The sequence below is a fragment of the Pseudogymnoascus destructans genome (assembly GCF_001641265.1).
Source record: "Pseudogymnoascus destructans isolate 20631-21 unplaced genomic scaffold scaffold_4, whole genome shotgun sequence".
Classification (NCBI taxonomy): domain Eukaryota; kingdom Fungi; phylum Ascomycota; class Leotiomycetes; order Thelebolales; family Thelebolaceae; genus Pseudogymnoascus; species Pseudogymnoascus destructans.
In genome coordinates, this window is record NW_020167523.1 from 738,809 (window position 1) to 754,057 (window position 15,249).

The 15,249-nt window shown below is 48.6% G+C and overlaps 3 protein-coding genes across 3 annotated transcripts; 2 read left to right on the top strand and 1 right to left on the bottom strand.

Annotated features, from left to right (window-relative positions):
* Positions 1 to 1,175: 1,175 nt before the first annotated feature.
* VC83_01968 (uncharacterized protein) lies at positions 1,176 to 1,757 on the bottom strand (the record flags this gene model as incomplete). The annotated part of the gene is made up of 1 exon (XM_024465638.1): positions 1,176 to 1,757. The coding sequence occupies one exon, from the start codon at positions 1,755 to 1,757 to the stop codon at positions 1,176 to 1,178; it is 582 nt and encodes a 193-aa protein (XP_024326537.1).
* A 4,931-nt stretch (positions 1,758 to 6,688) lies between these two features.
* On the top strand, positions 6,689 to 9,028 carry VC83_01969 (uncharacterized protein). The gene is made up of 3 exons (XM_024465639.1): positions 6,689 to 6,881; positions 6,943 to 7,647; positions 7,703 to 9,028. Exons 1-3 carry the CDS (start codon positions 6,860 to 6,862, stop codon positions 8,746 to 8,748), a joined length of 1,773 nt encoding a protein of 590 aa, XP_024326536.1. The 5' UTR covers positions 6,689 to 6,859; the 3' UTR covers positions 8,749 to 9,028.
* Positions 9,029 to 9,113: 85 nt separating this feature from the next.
* VC83_01970 (uncharacterized protein) lies at positions 9,114 to 13,302 on the top strand. The gene is made up of 8 exons (XM_024465640.1): positions 9,114 to 9,295; positions 9,352 to 9,580; positions 9,648 to 10,022; positions 10,072 to 10,258; positions 10,320 to 10,382; positions 10,433 to 11,930; positions 11,977 to 12,654; positions 12,709 to 13,302. Exons 1-8 carry the CDS (start codon positions 9,231 to 9,233, stop codon positions 12,947 to 12,949), a joined length of 3,336 nt encoding a protein of 1,111 aa, XP_024326774.1. The 5' UTR covers positions 9,114 to 9,230; the 3' UTR covers positions 12,950 to 13,302.
* Positions 13,303 to 15,249: the final 1,947 nt, after the last annotated feature.

A 15,249-nucleotide genomic window follows, 5' to 3' on the forward strand; every position in this document is an offset into this window, starting at 1 on the left:
AGAAAAATGATGGGTACTTTGTAAGCATCTCAAAATCTATGCACGCATTGATTTCTCCCATAATTTTGCATAAGTCGTGTTCAGTGGCTACTCCTAAACAGCCTGGGCTCCTCTCCCAACAAAATTACGTTCGCATCGTCGCCCTCATGACTAATTTGCGGACAGTGCCTAGTGATCCGTCGGGTACATGCTTCATAGCTTGCCTGATGCTTCAAATTCAGTAATTTAATTGCGGACGTTTCACTTACAGTACCTTGTCTTCCTGTGCTAATCAGTCACTCCTCTCGAACTTCGCCTCTCAGTCGCAGCTGTCCATTCAGGATCTCATGTAACCGCCAACTGCTGTTCGTGTTAGTGTGATTGTAGTTAGCGCTTGTTGGATTTCGAGTCTCAGTTGCAGGAGTAGATACACGGCCGACGCGAGCGCCTAATTCTTGCCTTGGCGTACACGTGTACCTCGACTAGTTCCAGCGCGCGAGGGGATTGCGGGCAATGAGAAAGCACACCAAGAAGCGCATGGTGCGACAAGATTAGAGGAGGCAGCTCCCAGCTGTGGAGAAAGTCCGGCTGAAATCAGTAGCACTCCGGTGTGGCAGAGAGAGGCTGATGAGAGAACCCAGCAATTTCATTTGGGGGCCAAGACTGGCTGGCAAGCTCACCCGGGCAATTGCTGGGGCACTGCCGCAGAAACACACGGTCAAGATGTACAACATGCTCTCGTCAGGGGAAGCATCCATCATGGCTCAGCTCAGAATAGGACACAATCGCCTTAAATCGTGCCTCTTTCGCTTCAATCTTGCGGAATATGACAAGTGTGAATGCGGCATAACACCTGACACGGTGCGTCATCTGTTGTTTGACTGCGAGAAGGGGCAGGCCGAACAGGTTCCAATGCGCCAGAAGCTTCAGCAGAGATGGGGTGACCTTTCGTACATGTAAGGGGGATGGAACCAGTGGGTCGACCGACGTACAGGCAAGACAATGGACGGGAAGAAGAAGCGTGGCGGCCAGACATACCCACAGTCAACGCTGTGATCAATTTTGTATATACAACAGGCAAGTTTAACGCAATGAGGACTAGAGAGCTGAGCACCGAAGGAATGTAAATGGGACGGGTTGTATTGTATGAAGTGTTCCGGTGTGACGCCGATTTTGACTTTCACTGGAGAACATTATTAGGACGGCACATCGATGCCGTACTTCTCGTAATCAAAGTGTTCCAGACTCGGTATGTTTTCAGCCCAGCCGTCATCAATTTCTCCTAGTTGCCAGTCGTCTCCGAGCTCAATCATTCCCGTCCTCCCAGCCAGTACATTCTTCTGCCTCAATTGATACTCGACCGCCACATCTCGATGCGGTACCCAAACAACCCTCATCCCAGCCCGTCTTCCAGCCTCTACCCCAGCCACGCTATCTTCGAGGACCAAACATTCGTTGGGCATGATGGCCTTTTCGCCAGAGTCTGCCGCCGAGTTTAACGATTGCAACGCGACTAAATATATGTCAGGCGCTGGCTTCCCTCGACCCTGTCGCACTCGTGGGTCATCACCCAGGACCCGCCTGTCGGACGGGAAGAAGCTGAGCAGCCGCTTCGTCTCTGGCCTCGAAGTTTTCAATTCGTAGCTATGGCTCTTGGTGCTGGATGCCAATGCCAGTTCAATCCTGTCCCCAGAAGAAGCACTACGCGCACGGCTGAGGTTCGACAGAAGATTCTCCGCGCCAGGCAGCGGCTTGCAATCCGGAAAATGTCGTCGCATTTGTTCACTCGATTCAAGGGCGAACTGCTCGCGGGAGATGGGCAACTTGGCCCAGTTGTGGAACACGTCGCCGTTTGTCGAGCCTGAGACACCCATGAGCTGAGCTCGAATCGACGGAGTAAAGGCAGGCCTTCCATACTTTTCAAGAAGTTGGTTCGTGCTTAGAGTGATTATGTCTTCGGAGTTGATGAGAAGCCCGTCCATGTCGAAAATACAGGCGCGGATTGCGGGGAAGCTGGTGGCAGTTTTGTTAGCTTCGGGGATTCGGGGTATCACTTTCATGTCGACGACCAATAATGCCCATGCTAAAGGCCATACATAGATGTCTCTGTTGGAGGGCACTTACTTTCTATCAAGGGGAGCCATGAGTACGGAACGAAGGCCAACTTTGATTCAAATTGACGGCACCGGGAGCCATCTCGTGCACAGACCCGTACGGAAACTTTTGTCACCGTACTGTAACTAATATCTCCCACTAGAGATCCGGGCGATGGGCGGCCGGCGGCCCGTAGTTAGCGCGCAGTGCTTGAAAACATTCTGGTTTCAGAAGCACTATAATTGGATATTGAGAAATCAGGATGCGGTACTATAGGCAGCGCATCGCTCTGATCGTCTCTGAATGGGCCTAACCAACATGAATAATAAGGCTGCTTGCAATTACGGGGTAGGATAGCGAGCGCCTGGCCCAAGCTACTTTCCGCTATTTTGCGCCTAATTATCATACGGAAGAGGTACGGATCAGGGACTGCGTCCCAATGAACATTTCATCACCATTTTCATCACCTACCTGGCGCTAATGCCATGCTGAGTCTTGTTTCGGTATCATGCATTGGCGCAAGCGCTCAAATGGTCTCATCCTTGACTTGCATGACTCAGCCTCACTAGGCCACTTCAGCATCGTAATTTGAGTGTAGCAGCGTAGCAGCTTTAGCCTAGATAGGAAATGATGTAACCATAATCCTTGCGCCCCCCTGTTGCCACTATTTCCTAATGTAGTCTAAAGCTGATACAGTGTAGCAGCGAGCTGCTACACTGTAGCAGCTCAGGTCTTGGCAGTCTGGTCCTAAATAGGTTAGTATTATAAGTAAAATCCAACGTTGGAAAATGAAGTCGTAGATATATTATCAATTGTATAGTTATATATAATAATGAATAACGCTTTTACCAACCCCTATTTGCAATATCAAGTGCCTATGGCACAGCCCTGGCCTACCCAACCACCACCTCACGAACTCTCAACTGATACCGCCAGCGAACCTTGGCTTGAATTGCCCCAAACCAGCGATGAAACTAGCGATTCCACTATCCTCGAAGACTCTCTAGCAGCTACAGCTCAAAGCGCTTTAGCTCAGAGTAGCCAGGCTGATGGCGTTATAACATCGAAAAGGGGGGGGGGGAAGGGGCTTACGAGAGACCAAAAGACAACGATTATCCGGCTTTGCGTCCAAAAAAGGGATATATATGGGGTTATTGCAGATAGATCCTTTTGGCGGCTTATAACTAAGGAGGCGGAACACTTGCTAGGTTTAACCCATAACTCTATTGGAAGAGTTATTACCAGTCTTATTCGAGAGCGTCGGAGCGAAGTCTCATTACGGCCAGAAGGACGAAGTGGCGAAGAAGATCCTCCTTCTTCATATGACGATGCAGTTGACCAATGGATTAATATCGTTGATATACGGGCTAATAAGGAATCGATTCGAGATGCAGCAAAAGGGACAAAGGAAGCAGAAACTGAAGCATCTATTGCATGGCGAACTGCTCAAACTACCCGGTTCTCACATCGAAATCTATCGAACTCAATAGAGTCTTCCATTCCGCCTTCTGAGTTAATCCCCTCTGAGTCTATCCTCTCTGATTCTCATATTTCTGAGTCCTCTACACCGTCAACTTCAGCTTCTCAACCAAGACGAAAGCGGAAACAGTGCACCGAAGACCCCCCTCCACCCTCTCATAAAGATGCAATCCTCGAAATCGCTCAGAGTATCGCAAGGACTGCTGAGCTTTCAGCAAGCGCCGATGCTGCTGAGCGGTCAAATGCAAAAGCTATCGAGAGTGTTGAATTAAAACTCCAAGAACTACGTGCGGATGTGAGTCAAATACTACATCTATTACAACAGACGCATCAGAGTACAGATGGATAGAAAGGGATATAATAGATATACATGTATATAGTTTATAATGATAAATACTCTTCTATTAATGGTGGAGGCACTGCAAACCGTGATCCAGATGCTGATGTATGACGGAAGCATATAAAGCAATTTGATAATAGAACTGCAACAGGATAGTAAACCCCAACTGGCTGATATCCTGAACGGAGTGCCTTTCCAAATGCTGTATATATCCATAGAACCTGCACTCCTCCAAACGCCTGTTCTACAGCAATCCGGACTGAAGAGAGGGCTCTATTCCAAGCCTTCCTTTCATCTGAAAGAAAGTGTCTACCCTGTGGGTGCGCCCATGGGCAAGCCATACCATAACCTGCTTGGTATGCAGGATCACCATATAGATATAATAGATTATGATCTTGCATAACCTAGATGGTTGTTAGTATTGTAATATGATAATAGAATACTCTTACCTCTCGTATATGCTCCTCTACACCAGAGCGCCGCCACATCGGCCAATCTGTAATGTTGGGTGCACCAGATATGAGAATCTAGCCACCCAAGGAAGGGATGAATTTACTAAGACAACACACTGTCTTAGGAAACAGAGCCAAAGGGTTGTAGCTTAGACTATTCCACAATGCAGCAATCAGGTGTATGATGTGGTGAAGTGGTTTAGACAAGTTGCAACAAATGTTGAGTCTGAGAACTCAGGGGTAAGTCAGAGGTTAGCACCTCACTGACTTTTCAAAAACAGAGAATAACAAGATCAATGCTTGGAAGCTTGGAAAAGACGTAGAAGTATGTGCTAGTCGATTTACTGTATTGCCTGCTTGCCCTTTCTTAAGGAAAGGGCAATCCTATTTATGCCAAAGGAGTGTAGTTCTCTCATTTTCCATGACTTTCCATGACTAACCAGGCTTGGTAAATGTATTAGAAATCAAGTGCGACCCACAACTAGCTTGCTAATCATGTAGTGAACGTAAGAGAATCCCATAGAACCATCTCTTGGGTTCCTAGCCTATAGGAAGTGAAAAGGAGGTCCAAGGTCAGAGTACCTATAGACAAATTATGTCATAACTTAACCAATCTTGTGGGTAACTAAGGAGCGATGACGTGTAATGAATCATAGAGGGTTGTAGAAGCTTCTAGAGCTATCGTTCATGTTCCTAGGCCTCTAGTTGGTAGAGATATGCCATGTGGTAGTATTGGCCCATCCCCTTAAGGAGGAGATTTTCTTAATAACTTGTTCAATGAGTGTCCAAATGATATGCCGTGATGTATGTAGCATAAACAGATGTAGTAGAAGAGTTTGCAGCAATCGTTGAGTAGTATTGCTTCTGTTGTTGGTGTGATAAGCCAAGATATGTATGGTGACTTGTAGGTTTGAGGAGGAGATTTCTAAGTTTGCTCTTGAGTTTGATAGCAAACTGAGTGCAACGAATGTCAGTATGACAGTTTGCTCTTGAGTTTGATAGCAAACTGAGTGCAACGAATGTCAGTATGACACAATCATTTACAGGACCAGGCCACGGGCCTGTTAGTGATGATATTAAACCATCAGGAGTTACTACTGCTTGGTAGTTGATTCCATGAGCCCGTTTATGGCCTGAGAATACGAGCCGCTGAGCATCTTGCCCTTGCGGACGCTGGTGAGACCGAAAAGTACCATCGACAAAGCCCCAAACCCCATCTGCACCCCCCTACTCTCTCAATAGCCACTGCGAACTCTTTTAACTTCTCATATGTAAGTTGAGGGTGCCATTGAAGCATCCTTGAGTAAGACTGATGTAGGAAGAGTACTGTATCTGTAAATACAGTACTTAACCAGGCTATAGAGCGGCCAAATATATCAGCAAGTGATACCCACCGCCCTGGAAATGCAAGCCTAGCACATACAACGCAAAGCGCCATCCATGGCGCTGGCTGTACTCTACCGCTCCATGGCACGTTATGGAGCTGAAAGAGTATAGTAAGTTGGTGGGTCTCACTCATCGAGAACCTATTTACATAGTTACTAGTTAATATAAATGAAAAGGGGCAAAGAAGAGGAGTGCTTACCGTAGTAGTTGCCGTGCTTGGACATCGTCCAAACTCTCAAATGAGATGCGCCGGCGTTGCTGAATATGACGGCGATGATGATACTGACAACGCCGAGCCCATATTCGGTGCTCTTCTTCTTCGTCCTCTACTATACTTGCGAGGATGACAAGAAGACCCGACAACGATATCATCCTCGTTCTCTGTCTCCGGCTTCGGCCTCGGGCTTGGCTCTGGCTTCCTGGCATTATAATTATCACTTTTATAGGCGGAATCACAGGCGGATCACCATATGTACCTATATACGATGACATCTCCAGCTTCAAATTATAGACCCGCTTGAATCGTTCCCATTCTGCTATACTAGACTTGGCAGCGGTCGCAAAAGGGTACATGTAGGCACTTCCACCTGCATATATATTTGTATGGTAATGGAAGTACCGCGATGTATCTTTTCCCGGCCGCCGCCACCTCTCCCCCCACCTGCCCAGTTCCAAAGCACTTACTGAAGTAGAAAAATTTATCAAAGGCCAGTATTCTACAGAGGGAACAAAGGGCTCTACGTCACGTGGGGTGTTACAAAGGGAACGCCGTGGGGGGTATGGCCGGAAGGGCAGAATTACATCTAAACTCCAGTTTCCGCAGCTCTCCCATTTCTCGTCAAAATGGCAAAGTCCAGCGTTGTAAAATGTGAACAATTCAAGCAGGTCCTCAAATTATCGTATATTACGCTATATACAGCAGCTAACTACTCTAGGCTAAAGCTACACCACATCGCAGCTGCTACACTCGCGAGTGTAGCAGCTGCTGAAGTGGCCTAGTGTGCAGTAAGTTGTGCCAGCCTCTACCTTAATCATCCTTTTGTCTAACACCGCTGCTCAAACCGTCAGCGCGTTGACATTTATACTACTAGCTATGCTATAGTATGCTAGTAGCGGTACATGATAGAACATGGAGCGCAGAAAGTCCGCACGTAAGGTCACATCCTATCATCGGTCCGCAATCCATGGGCTAACTAACCCGTGTCTTGACAGTTACACCCGAAAATTACACCCGAGCAATCATCTCGCTCTCCAGAAGATATTCGAGCACCTCTGCCTTCCCGGGAAACAATTATGTCGACATTGGAGACTGGCTGCTACAAGACCGTAGTCTTCTCAACGCAACGAAAACGGAAGAAGATGCCACCCTTTTCGCTTCCAGGTCCGAACAGCCTCACGATCTAGTTGTGGTATACAACAGCGGGGAGAGGAAGTGGGATGTGCAACAATATAGTCAAGAGCAACATGAAGCCTTCTTCGCTGCCACCTCTGTTCCAGCGGCAGGCTTGGGGCAATTAGTCTTCATTCGAGGTTTTATTTCACCATCGTGGGTGTCGGTCATCGGGAGCAAATACAACATCGATCCGGAATTCTTCAGGCGACACATGGATTTTCTTTCCGCGAGCGTTGATAGACATGCATACAGCTCCCCATCACTTGGTAGTTCCTCAAATAACATATTTCGACTTTGTGTGAGCACTCTTCTTCATCGCGATGATTTTGGCGGACAGGATCTCCCGTCACAGCGGTCAGATCAATCCATTGAGCTCGGAACATACAAGATACAACAGCTTGGATCTGCTAGAGTCTGCTGCGGAGACTCGCTGGTGCGCGAGTATTCCACTGTGTGCTCGTGCTTCTCTGTGATGGAACAATGGATCTCACTTTGTATCACGAAAACAGATAAAGGATGGGCTGGTAAGAGACAATGCTACATAGCGTGAGAATAATCTTTGCTGATATTCGCATTCAGTCATTGCCTGGATGGACCAAGGTCGACCGTTGGAAAAGTCTCCCCCGGGCCCATGGACAAGTCACGTCGAAACCAAGGCTACACCACTACCTATCCTCCAACATCATCACAAAATGGCATTTCGAACCACCACCAATCGTCTAGATCCAGATGCGAATGCTTCTGCAGAAGTTCACCAAAGCACGGCCATCCTTCCCTTGCAGTACGATTCATTGATCGCACTTGTCGGCCTGGCCCGTCGCGCGCCGCAAGATCCGCTTTCCATGTGCATCCCCTTGTATGCGCATGCGGCTTTCTCCGAAGTCCAGTTCTTGAATCTTATGGAGTCCAGAATTCAAATCCAGATAAACACCATAGCCGAAGGATTTCCAGCTGACGCGCTAGGAACTTTTCAATACTTCTCCAACATTCTCAACCGACATGCCCAGCAGCTGAAAGATAGTACCCGTGCACTCTGCAAGTTGGCCGAGCGAAGTAGTCAAGGATTGAATGGAGGCAAAGCGGAAAGCCCGATGCCGAAAAGTGCTGTGCGGCCGGGTCTCGGCAGGGGCATGGGCACACGTCGGCACAGCTCAGAGACCGAGACGGACAGAAACGTTGGATCCAGTAGTTCCGACGGTGCCTTTGAAACAAACGACCTCTTGGAAGACTATGAACAACTCCATGTTCGTTGCATCGACTTGTCAAAAATGTGCACTCAGGGCATAACTCTGGCGATGAACAAAGCCACGATCGAGGAATCGCGCAAAACCATAGAGCAGTCTAAGCGACTCAAAAAGTTGACTGTGCTTGCGACGCTCTTTATTCCTCTTAGCTTCAGCTCCAGCCTGTTTGGAATGAACATTGATCTCCTTGGGCAGAGCACGGTGAGATTTTGGTGGTTTTTTGTCTTATGTGTTCCGATCACTCTGTTTGCCTACATTCTTTATCTTTGGGACTTTCGGGTTCTGAAACGGTGGTGGCTGAGGTTCTGGAGAGGATGTCGCGATGTTAGGCGAGGAATGACGGGTGGAAGGAGCGAGAAAGATCCGAGTTATATTGTGTGATTTCATTGTTTCAATGTTTGTAATAGCACCGTTAATACCAACACCAATAGTATGACAACATCTGTGTAGTACCCTTGGGACTGCCGGGTGCATTGCACCTTCGAGCGTAGAGCCAACGTTCTCTTTGACTGGAGGTGCAACACAACCCCCACATCAGTGGCGTCAGTAAGGTAACACGTAACTATAAATATCACGACATTTGTTGGGCCTTAGTATACCGTGGCCTATACCGTGCCGTATTTATTTGAAGATATATTATTACGGCCAGGTTATGCCACCGGTTCGGTTATATTATTGAAATAGTTAAGCCGTACGGGATAGCTTAATATATACGTACTACTGGCCACTGCCCCCGCATATCCGTGCAACGCCCCGCATCCCCAAATTGATGTCCCACCGACTCCATCATCCTTAACAGCTCTTCATGTCCACTTTCCTTCTCCTCTCCCCAGAACGTCCCACCTTTTCACTAGACTGCAGTCATGGCGACCGCCGGCCATCTTCACGTCCTGCGGGATTCAGTTGATACTTCTGAGGATGGCGTCGAGTAAGAGAACCCTATGGCCAGGCTCATTCAGTACTTCCACTTACCCTCAAATGTAGCATTGTCCTCGTTCCCGGCACAGGAACTACCTCACCGGAGAACTGGCCCTTTGCTGACCCAGAATGGCTCGCCACCCTACCTGGCTCCGGTGCTGGGGCACGCATCCTCGCGTACGAATATGCTTCGCCATTTGGGGGCACCAAGCCTTCGTGGGAGTCGATTCTGATACTGGGTTACGACTTTCTCCAACATTTAAGTGATGCGCGATCACAATCAGACCAATCTTTGGTAAGTGAAGTAGTCTAGATTCGTTCCCTTCGAGCTGCCGGCATGCTTGCTGATGTACCTTCTCTAGACCACTAACAAGCCAATTTTAATAGTCTGCCACAGCTTAGGTGGCGTTGTAGTCAAACAGGCTTTGTGCGTCGCTAACAAACAGTTTCCTCGGTATGGATCAACTGTCAACGCTATAGCTGGCGTTATCTTCCTAAGCACTCCACATCGCTATGGCAAGAAGACCACGAGTTTGGTAGGGTTTCGAGACGTCCTGGAAGCAACGACCGGTAAGATCCTGAAGATTTCAAACGCCAATATCGAGCAGGAAGGCGCCATTTTGCTCGACCTCGCAGATAGGTTCGAAGGAATTGCGTTCCGTACCCCCATGCTATCCGTGTATGAACTGAGAGAATCGAAAAACAGTTCGACAACATTGCGCCCAAAATACCAACAAGTCAGTCCCGAGCCTTTGGCTGAGCTATGAATGCTAACTCGGAATCTAGTTGGTTAACCGTGAAGCTTGTTCAACTCATGCCCCAATGGAAACAGTTATTGGCCTCAACCTCAATCATCACGAGACTTGTCTTTTCACTAAGAGCGTTGGCGGCGAAGGCTTACCCGAGTTCAACAAGTTTATTTACGAGACGTTTCATGACGCTGCGCATCTTGTTGCACTTCGACTCGAGGACCGTAGGTTATGAAGGTATCGGAAAGCTGCGGAAAGCTGCCGAATGGTGCTAATGTGTCTCAGAGGAATACCAATACGCAACGATGAGCGCTTATTCGCCAACGATTAGCGAACTACCGCTCAAAGGTGAGCTTAAGATCCATGTTTCACCAAGTCACCATACTGACGTCGATCAGCTGAGCAATTGGAACTTACCGAATGGTCATCGAACAAAGCAACAGAATGGCCTTCGACCAGAGCAACAGAAGGAACATCTCTTTCGGGGTTTGAGTTGGTATATCCTACAACACCAAACACTGAGATTCGGAAAACCCTTCACTTACCATGCTTCCTTTTCAATACGCATTCGGCAAATGAGGATTTCTGCGGCCGCGAAGATATCTTGGAGCGTCTTGCGGTCGAGCTCTTGCCTTCGAAGAACATAGTGACAGCGTCGGGCACATCTCTACGACAATTCGCACTTTGCGGATTTGGGGGGATTGGAAAGACGGAAATAGCCCGCGAGTTCTCCCGACGTCACAAAGCTTCCTTTGATGCAGTATTCTGGGTCGCGGCGGATAAGGTTGCGAAACTTGACCACCATTACCAGCAAATTTCGTTGGCACTAGGACTCGAAGATTCATCCGAGTGTAGGAGTCAGATTGTCAGCAGAGAAATTGTGAAAGGATGGCTCTCCAATCCCCGAAACTATCTCTCGGGGTCGGATGAGTTTGTTGAACCTGGTGAAGCTAGATCAGAAGCGACCTGGCTGCTTATATTCGACAACGCAGATGACCCAATGATCCTGGCGGACTACTGGCCCCAGGGCAGTGGATCAATTCTTGTCACTAGCCGCGACCCATTAGCTAAAAACATGTTTACGAGAAGACCTTTAGGACTAGATCTCGGCCCACTTACACAGCAAGACAGCCTTTCCCTATTCAACCATCTCACTAGCATTTCCAATGAGCCCGAAGACGATACAGCGCGACAAATTTCCGATGCACTTGGTGGCGTCCCGCTGGCCATCTCCCAGATGGCAGGTGTTATCCGTCGACAGGACCTTACCTTGTCAGAGTTTTTCGAGCTGTATACGGATCATGAAGAACATGCCAGTCTTTATGAGACAAAGTTCGATACCAATTTAGTCACATATCGTCACTCCCTCGCCACTGTTTGGGCGTTTGAGAAGCTGAAGCCTCAATCTCGACAGCTGTTGGAGCTGATTTCATTTCTTGATCCAGATGTCATTGGGGAAGGCTTGTTGATGGAAGCATCGGTGGAACTGCTTTCCGACGGCGCACAGTTCAAGAAGAGTAACTACATTGAGGCTCGAGCTGATCTCTTGCAGTCATCTCTGGTCCACAGAGATAAGCAAAAGCAGCAGATATCGGTCCATCGCATTGTACAAGATGCAATCTTGGCAACAATGGATGTTACGAAGAAACGGTTGATGTTCGACCAAGTCGTTCGAATCCTTTGGGCGAACTGGCCATCGGCTATGCCCAAGCCATCAAAAAAGCCAGAGCTACCCCAGCCCAAGTCAACTGGCGGCAGGTTACATGTTGGAAGGTGGCCTGTTTGTGCGGCGATTTATCCCCACGTTCTAAGGATACATCAGCTCTGGCCAGCCATTTTAGATCCCTCCGAGGCCACCAGGTTGCATTTTGCAAAGTTACTGAATGAGGCTGCATGGTGCGTATACGATATTCAGGCATTTTTCTTGCTCTAATATTATCAGGTATCAAAAAGAGCGTGGACGAACAAAGGAATTTGATGGCTTCTTCGAAACTGCTCTCAGTATCTGCGAGTTCTCAACACACCCGGATCGAGATTCTCTGCTTGCAGACATTTACTTCTGCTTAGGAGCTATCGCCATGGATGCGAGCGACTTCGATACAAGCCGCGTTCACAAAGAATGTTCTCTCGATCTAGTTTCCAAAATCTGCGAAGAGCTGGGAACTGTCGACGAGAGGTTATACCTCGCCTACGCAGAGCGAGGGATCTCACGCATTCAGGATAGACGGTACGAGGAGGGTGAAGCCGATCTCAAGGAAGCGCTAGGGATCCGCAAAGCTCTCGGCAACTACATTCCCCGGGCGGGCGAGGCCAATCTGAGCTGGGCTCTTCTTGCGCAGGGCAAGCATGAAGAGTGCAACACGCTTCTTCTGGACAGTTTGGCGCGCAGAGAAAAGGCTCTGGGCAAGGATGATAGGGAATCTGTCCGGACTGGACTGATTCTTTATGCACTTGGCAACCTCCGTGCTGCGCAAAACCAATGGGATGAGAGTTTTGAATACCACCAGAGAGCGTGGCGCCACATGCGCGCGACGGTGGGTGAGGGAGATTTCTACACTGCAAATGTCACCCATAAGATCGCGGAGCATTTTATCCGCTTAGGCAGGAGCCAAGAGGCGATGTAAGTGCTGCCAGCTTCAACTAAGTAGCAAAACATTTCTCTGACTTCTCTTAGTGCTATGATAAACGGGGCGCTGGACATTTGGTCTGTTGATCCGAGTGCACACAAGAACGAGATTGCTCGCACTACGTTCCTCAAGGGCAAATTGTTCGAGGCGATGGGCAAGATGCAAAAAGCTTCCATTGCTCTTAGAGTTGCCTGTCGCTTGAGAAAGGAGATTACCAAGGAGGATCGAGACGCGAAGAGCTTGACGACGGAAGACTTTGACGAGATTATTGCTTTTTGGGCTCGTTAATGAGCCCCTTCTTCTTTTTGTATGCTAGCAAAGTGCCTAATTGGGCAATTTTATCAGCCTAATATGAGTACCGTATGGTGAAGACTCTGCATCTTCGTGATCTAAAGCTTCTAGAAGAAGAAAAGAGAATTCCTTTCTTTGTTGCGGGAACCAGAGGAACACTACGTCGTCTTTACCGCAAGTGTTGTGCGCTCTGTTAGATTGGTAACGCTAACAATTCCATTGGCAGTGGTAAAAAGTATAACATCGAAAGAATAGGACTCAACATCGCTGGTGTGAGTTCACGGGACATATAAACGATAGGAGTACTGGCACCTAAAAATGGTACTTTTGGATTTCAGGAGATGAGAGTCCAGTCATTCAGCACCAGGGATTCGCTGATCAAGCGACCGGGAGGGACAGCGGGCGCCAACGCCGGCGACTAGCTCGAATTGTTTGTCGACCAGTTCCTTAGCGCTGAACCTCGAATAGCGTCCAATCAAACTCGCGAACGCAACGAACTCCAAGCGCTTACCCCTCTGGTATTTGAACAGAGGGGAAGGTAAAAGTCACATGACCTCAAAATTGCCCTGCCGGAGATAACGCGGCTACCAAGAGTCAGCGGAAATAAGTGATTGGCTCTTAGAAGTACTTGAAACACACCTGTGAAGTGGAGATCAACCAAATGGCCTTGCAAGATGTAGACAGCACGGGGAGTACCCGGACAGAGATTCACGAGCTCACGGAATAGACGACATCCGCTCCACCGGTCTTGCAGGAACGACGCGGAATTCATCCAATCACTTGGTGCCTCGTGTCGTGTGATGTAGCACAAGGGATCCAAGTTGGTGTGTGCCTTACCGGCGGAGGCCCATTTTTTTACATGGTTGTGACAGACTGTAATAGGGTGCCAGAAGAAATTTATATGGGGCATATGTGGGCTGAGTAAGACACCCTAAACAAGTCCAGGACTAGTTGCCCGATAAAATCTCTCCACAACGACACAATCCGACACTATGATAGGTCTTTCGAGCGAGCTTAGCGACACCAAATATAACCAGTAAATGAAACTAATAATCGAGTTTTGAAGGACATAGTAATGAAATAGTCTCGACATAGTTTCGGAATTGAACTGTGATAATAATGGACGAGTATAATATAGACTCGGATTTGTATTAGATGTAACGCTGACTTCTAAACGATAGAAGACACAGAGGTTCTCTTGCGTAAAGGTTTACTTATCAGAGGAGGCAGGGGATCAGACACAAAGGCTTCAAGTAACACGTTACTAGTATATAACAAATACTGTATTGAGTTGAGCACGAAGCTCCTATCTAAGAACTAACTATCTACTTATATAGTGGCGTCGTGCCTAGTGGACTCCTGGGAACTCACTCGAGTCCTCGGAGTCCTGGACTCTTAGGATTCTTCTCATCATCCTGCGAGTCCGTCACGTGCCTAGTGGACTCCTGGGAACTCACTCGAGTCCTCGGAGTCCTGGACTCTTAGGACTCTTCTCATCATCCTGCGAGTCCGTCACGTGATACTTTCGGAACTACTATTCCCCGCTGCCCCTCCAGGTACCAGGGCCGGTCTCATGTGACCTCCCTCCTTCCTGTCCTGTAGTTGGCCAGCCTTCTTGTTCCGTCGTAACACTCGCTCCCTTCCCCTGGGCATTCGTCTCGAATCCTATAAGTACGTCCATGTCCCCGGGACTCTGCTGCTCCTCAGCGAGTCCTTCAACATGCAACATGCCTACTGACACTGCCCGCAAACTCCAGGAACGCAACGATCTTGTCCGTCGAATAAAGAACCACGGATACGAACTACCCGAAATGGATTCTTGCTCGAACTGCGTGAGGCGAAACGTTACTTGCGTGTCGTCTCCAAATGATTCACGGCGGTGCGCCGAGTGCGTTCGTCGCAACTTGAAAGAAAAGTGTGACTGTATGGGTCCTGAGCATCCCGACTGGGTGAAGCTCGAACGGGAGGAGGATCGCCTGGATCGCGAAGAGGAAGAAACCCTTTCGAAGTTACTTCGTCTGCGGAAGCAGAAACGCCTCATCCGAACCCGTGGTAAAGATATGCTCCGGCGAGGTTTGAAAACCCTCGACGAGCTTGATGCGGCAGAGGAGGCCGAACGTGTGGCTGCTGAGAAGCGTGACGCTGTTGAGGCCGAGGAACAGGCAGTTAGCGCTGCCTCCTCGTCTGTGACCGGGACCCCCGCTTCCTCCGATCCACTGGCCTACTCCCCTGCATCTTGGGATCAATGGCTGGCGGATGGCGGCGTCGATATTCCTCCAGCAGTTCTTTGCTGATGT

What these genes read in the sequence shown, in the direction of transcription:
- VC83_01969 (XM_024465639.1), top strand. Translation starts at nt 6,860, where the DNA reads ATGGAGCGCAGAAAGTCCGCAC. An exon ending in GGAGCGCAGAAAGTCCGCAC is followed by an intron (nt 6,882 to 6,942) that starts GTAAGGTCACAT and finishes GTGTCTTGACAG; the next exon opens with TTACACCCGAAAATTACACC. An exon ending in AACAGATAAAGGATGGGCTG is followed by an intron (nt 7,648 to 7,702) that starts GTAAGAGACAAT and finishes ATTCGCATTCAG; the next exon opens with TCATTGCCTGGATGGACCAA.
- VC83_01970 (XM_024465640.1), top strand. Translation starts at nt 9,231, where the DNA reads ATGGCGACCGCCGGCCATCTTCACGTCCTGCGGGATTCAGTTGATACT. An exon ending in TAGCGAACTACCGCTCAAAG is followed by an intron (nt 10,383 to 10,432) that starts GTGAGCTTAAGA and finishes GACGTCGATCAG; the next exon opens with CTGAGCAATTGGAACTTACC. An exon ending in GGCAGGAGCCAAGAGGCGAT is followed by an intron (nt 12,655 to 12,708) that starts GTAAGTGCTGCC and finishes GACTTCTCTTAG; the next exon opens with TGCTATGATAAACGGGGCGC.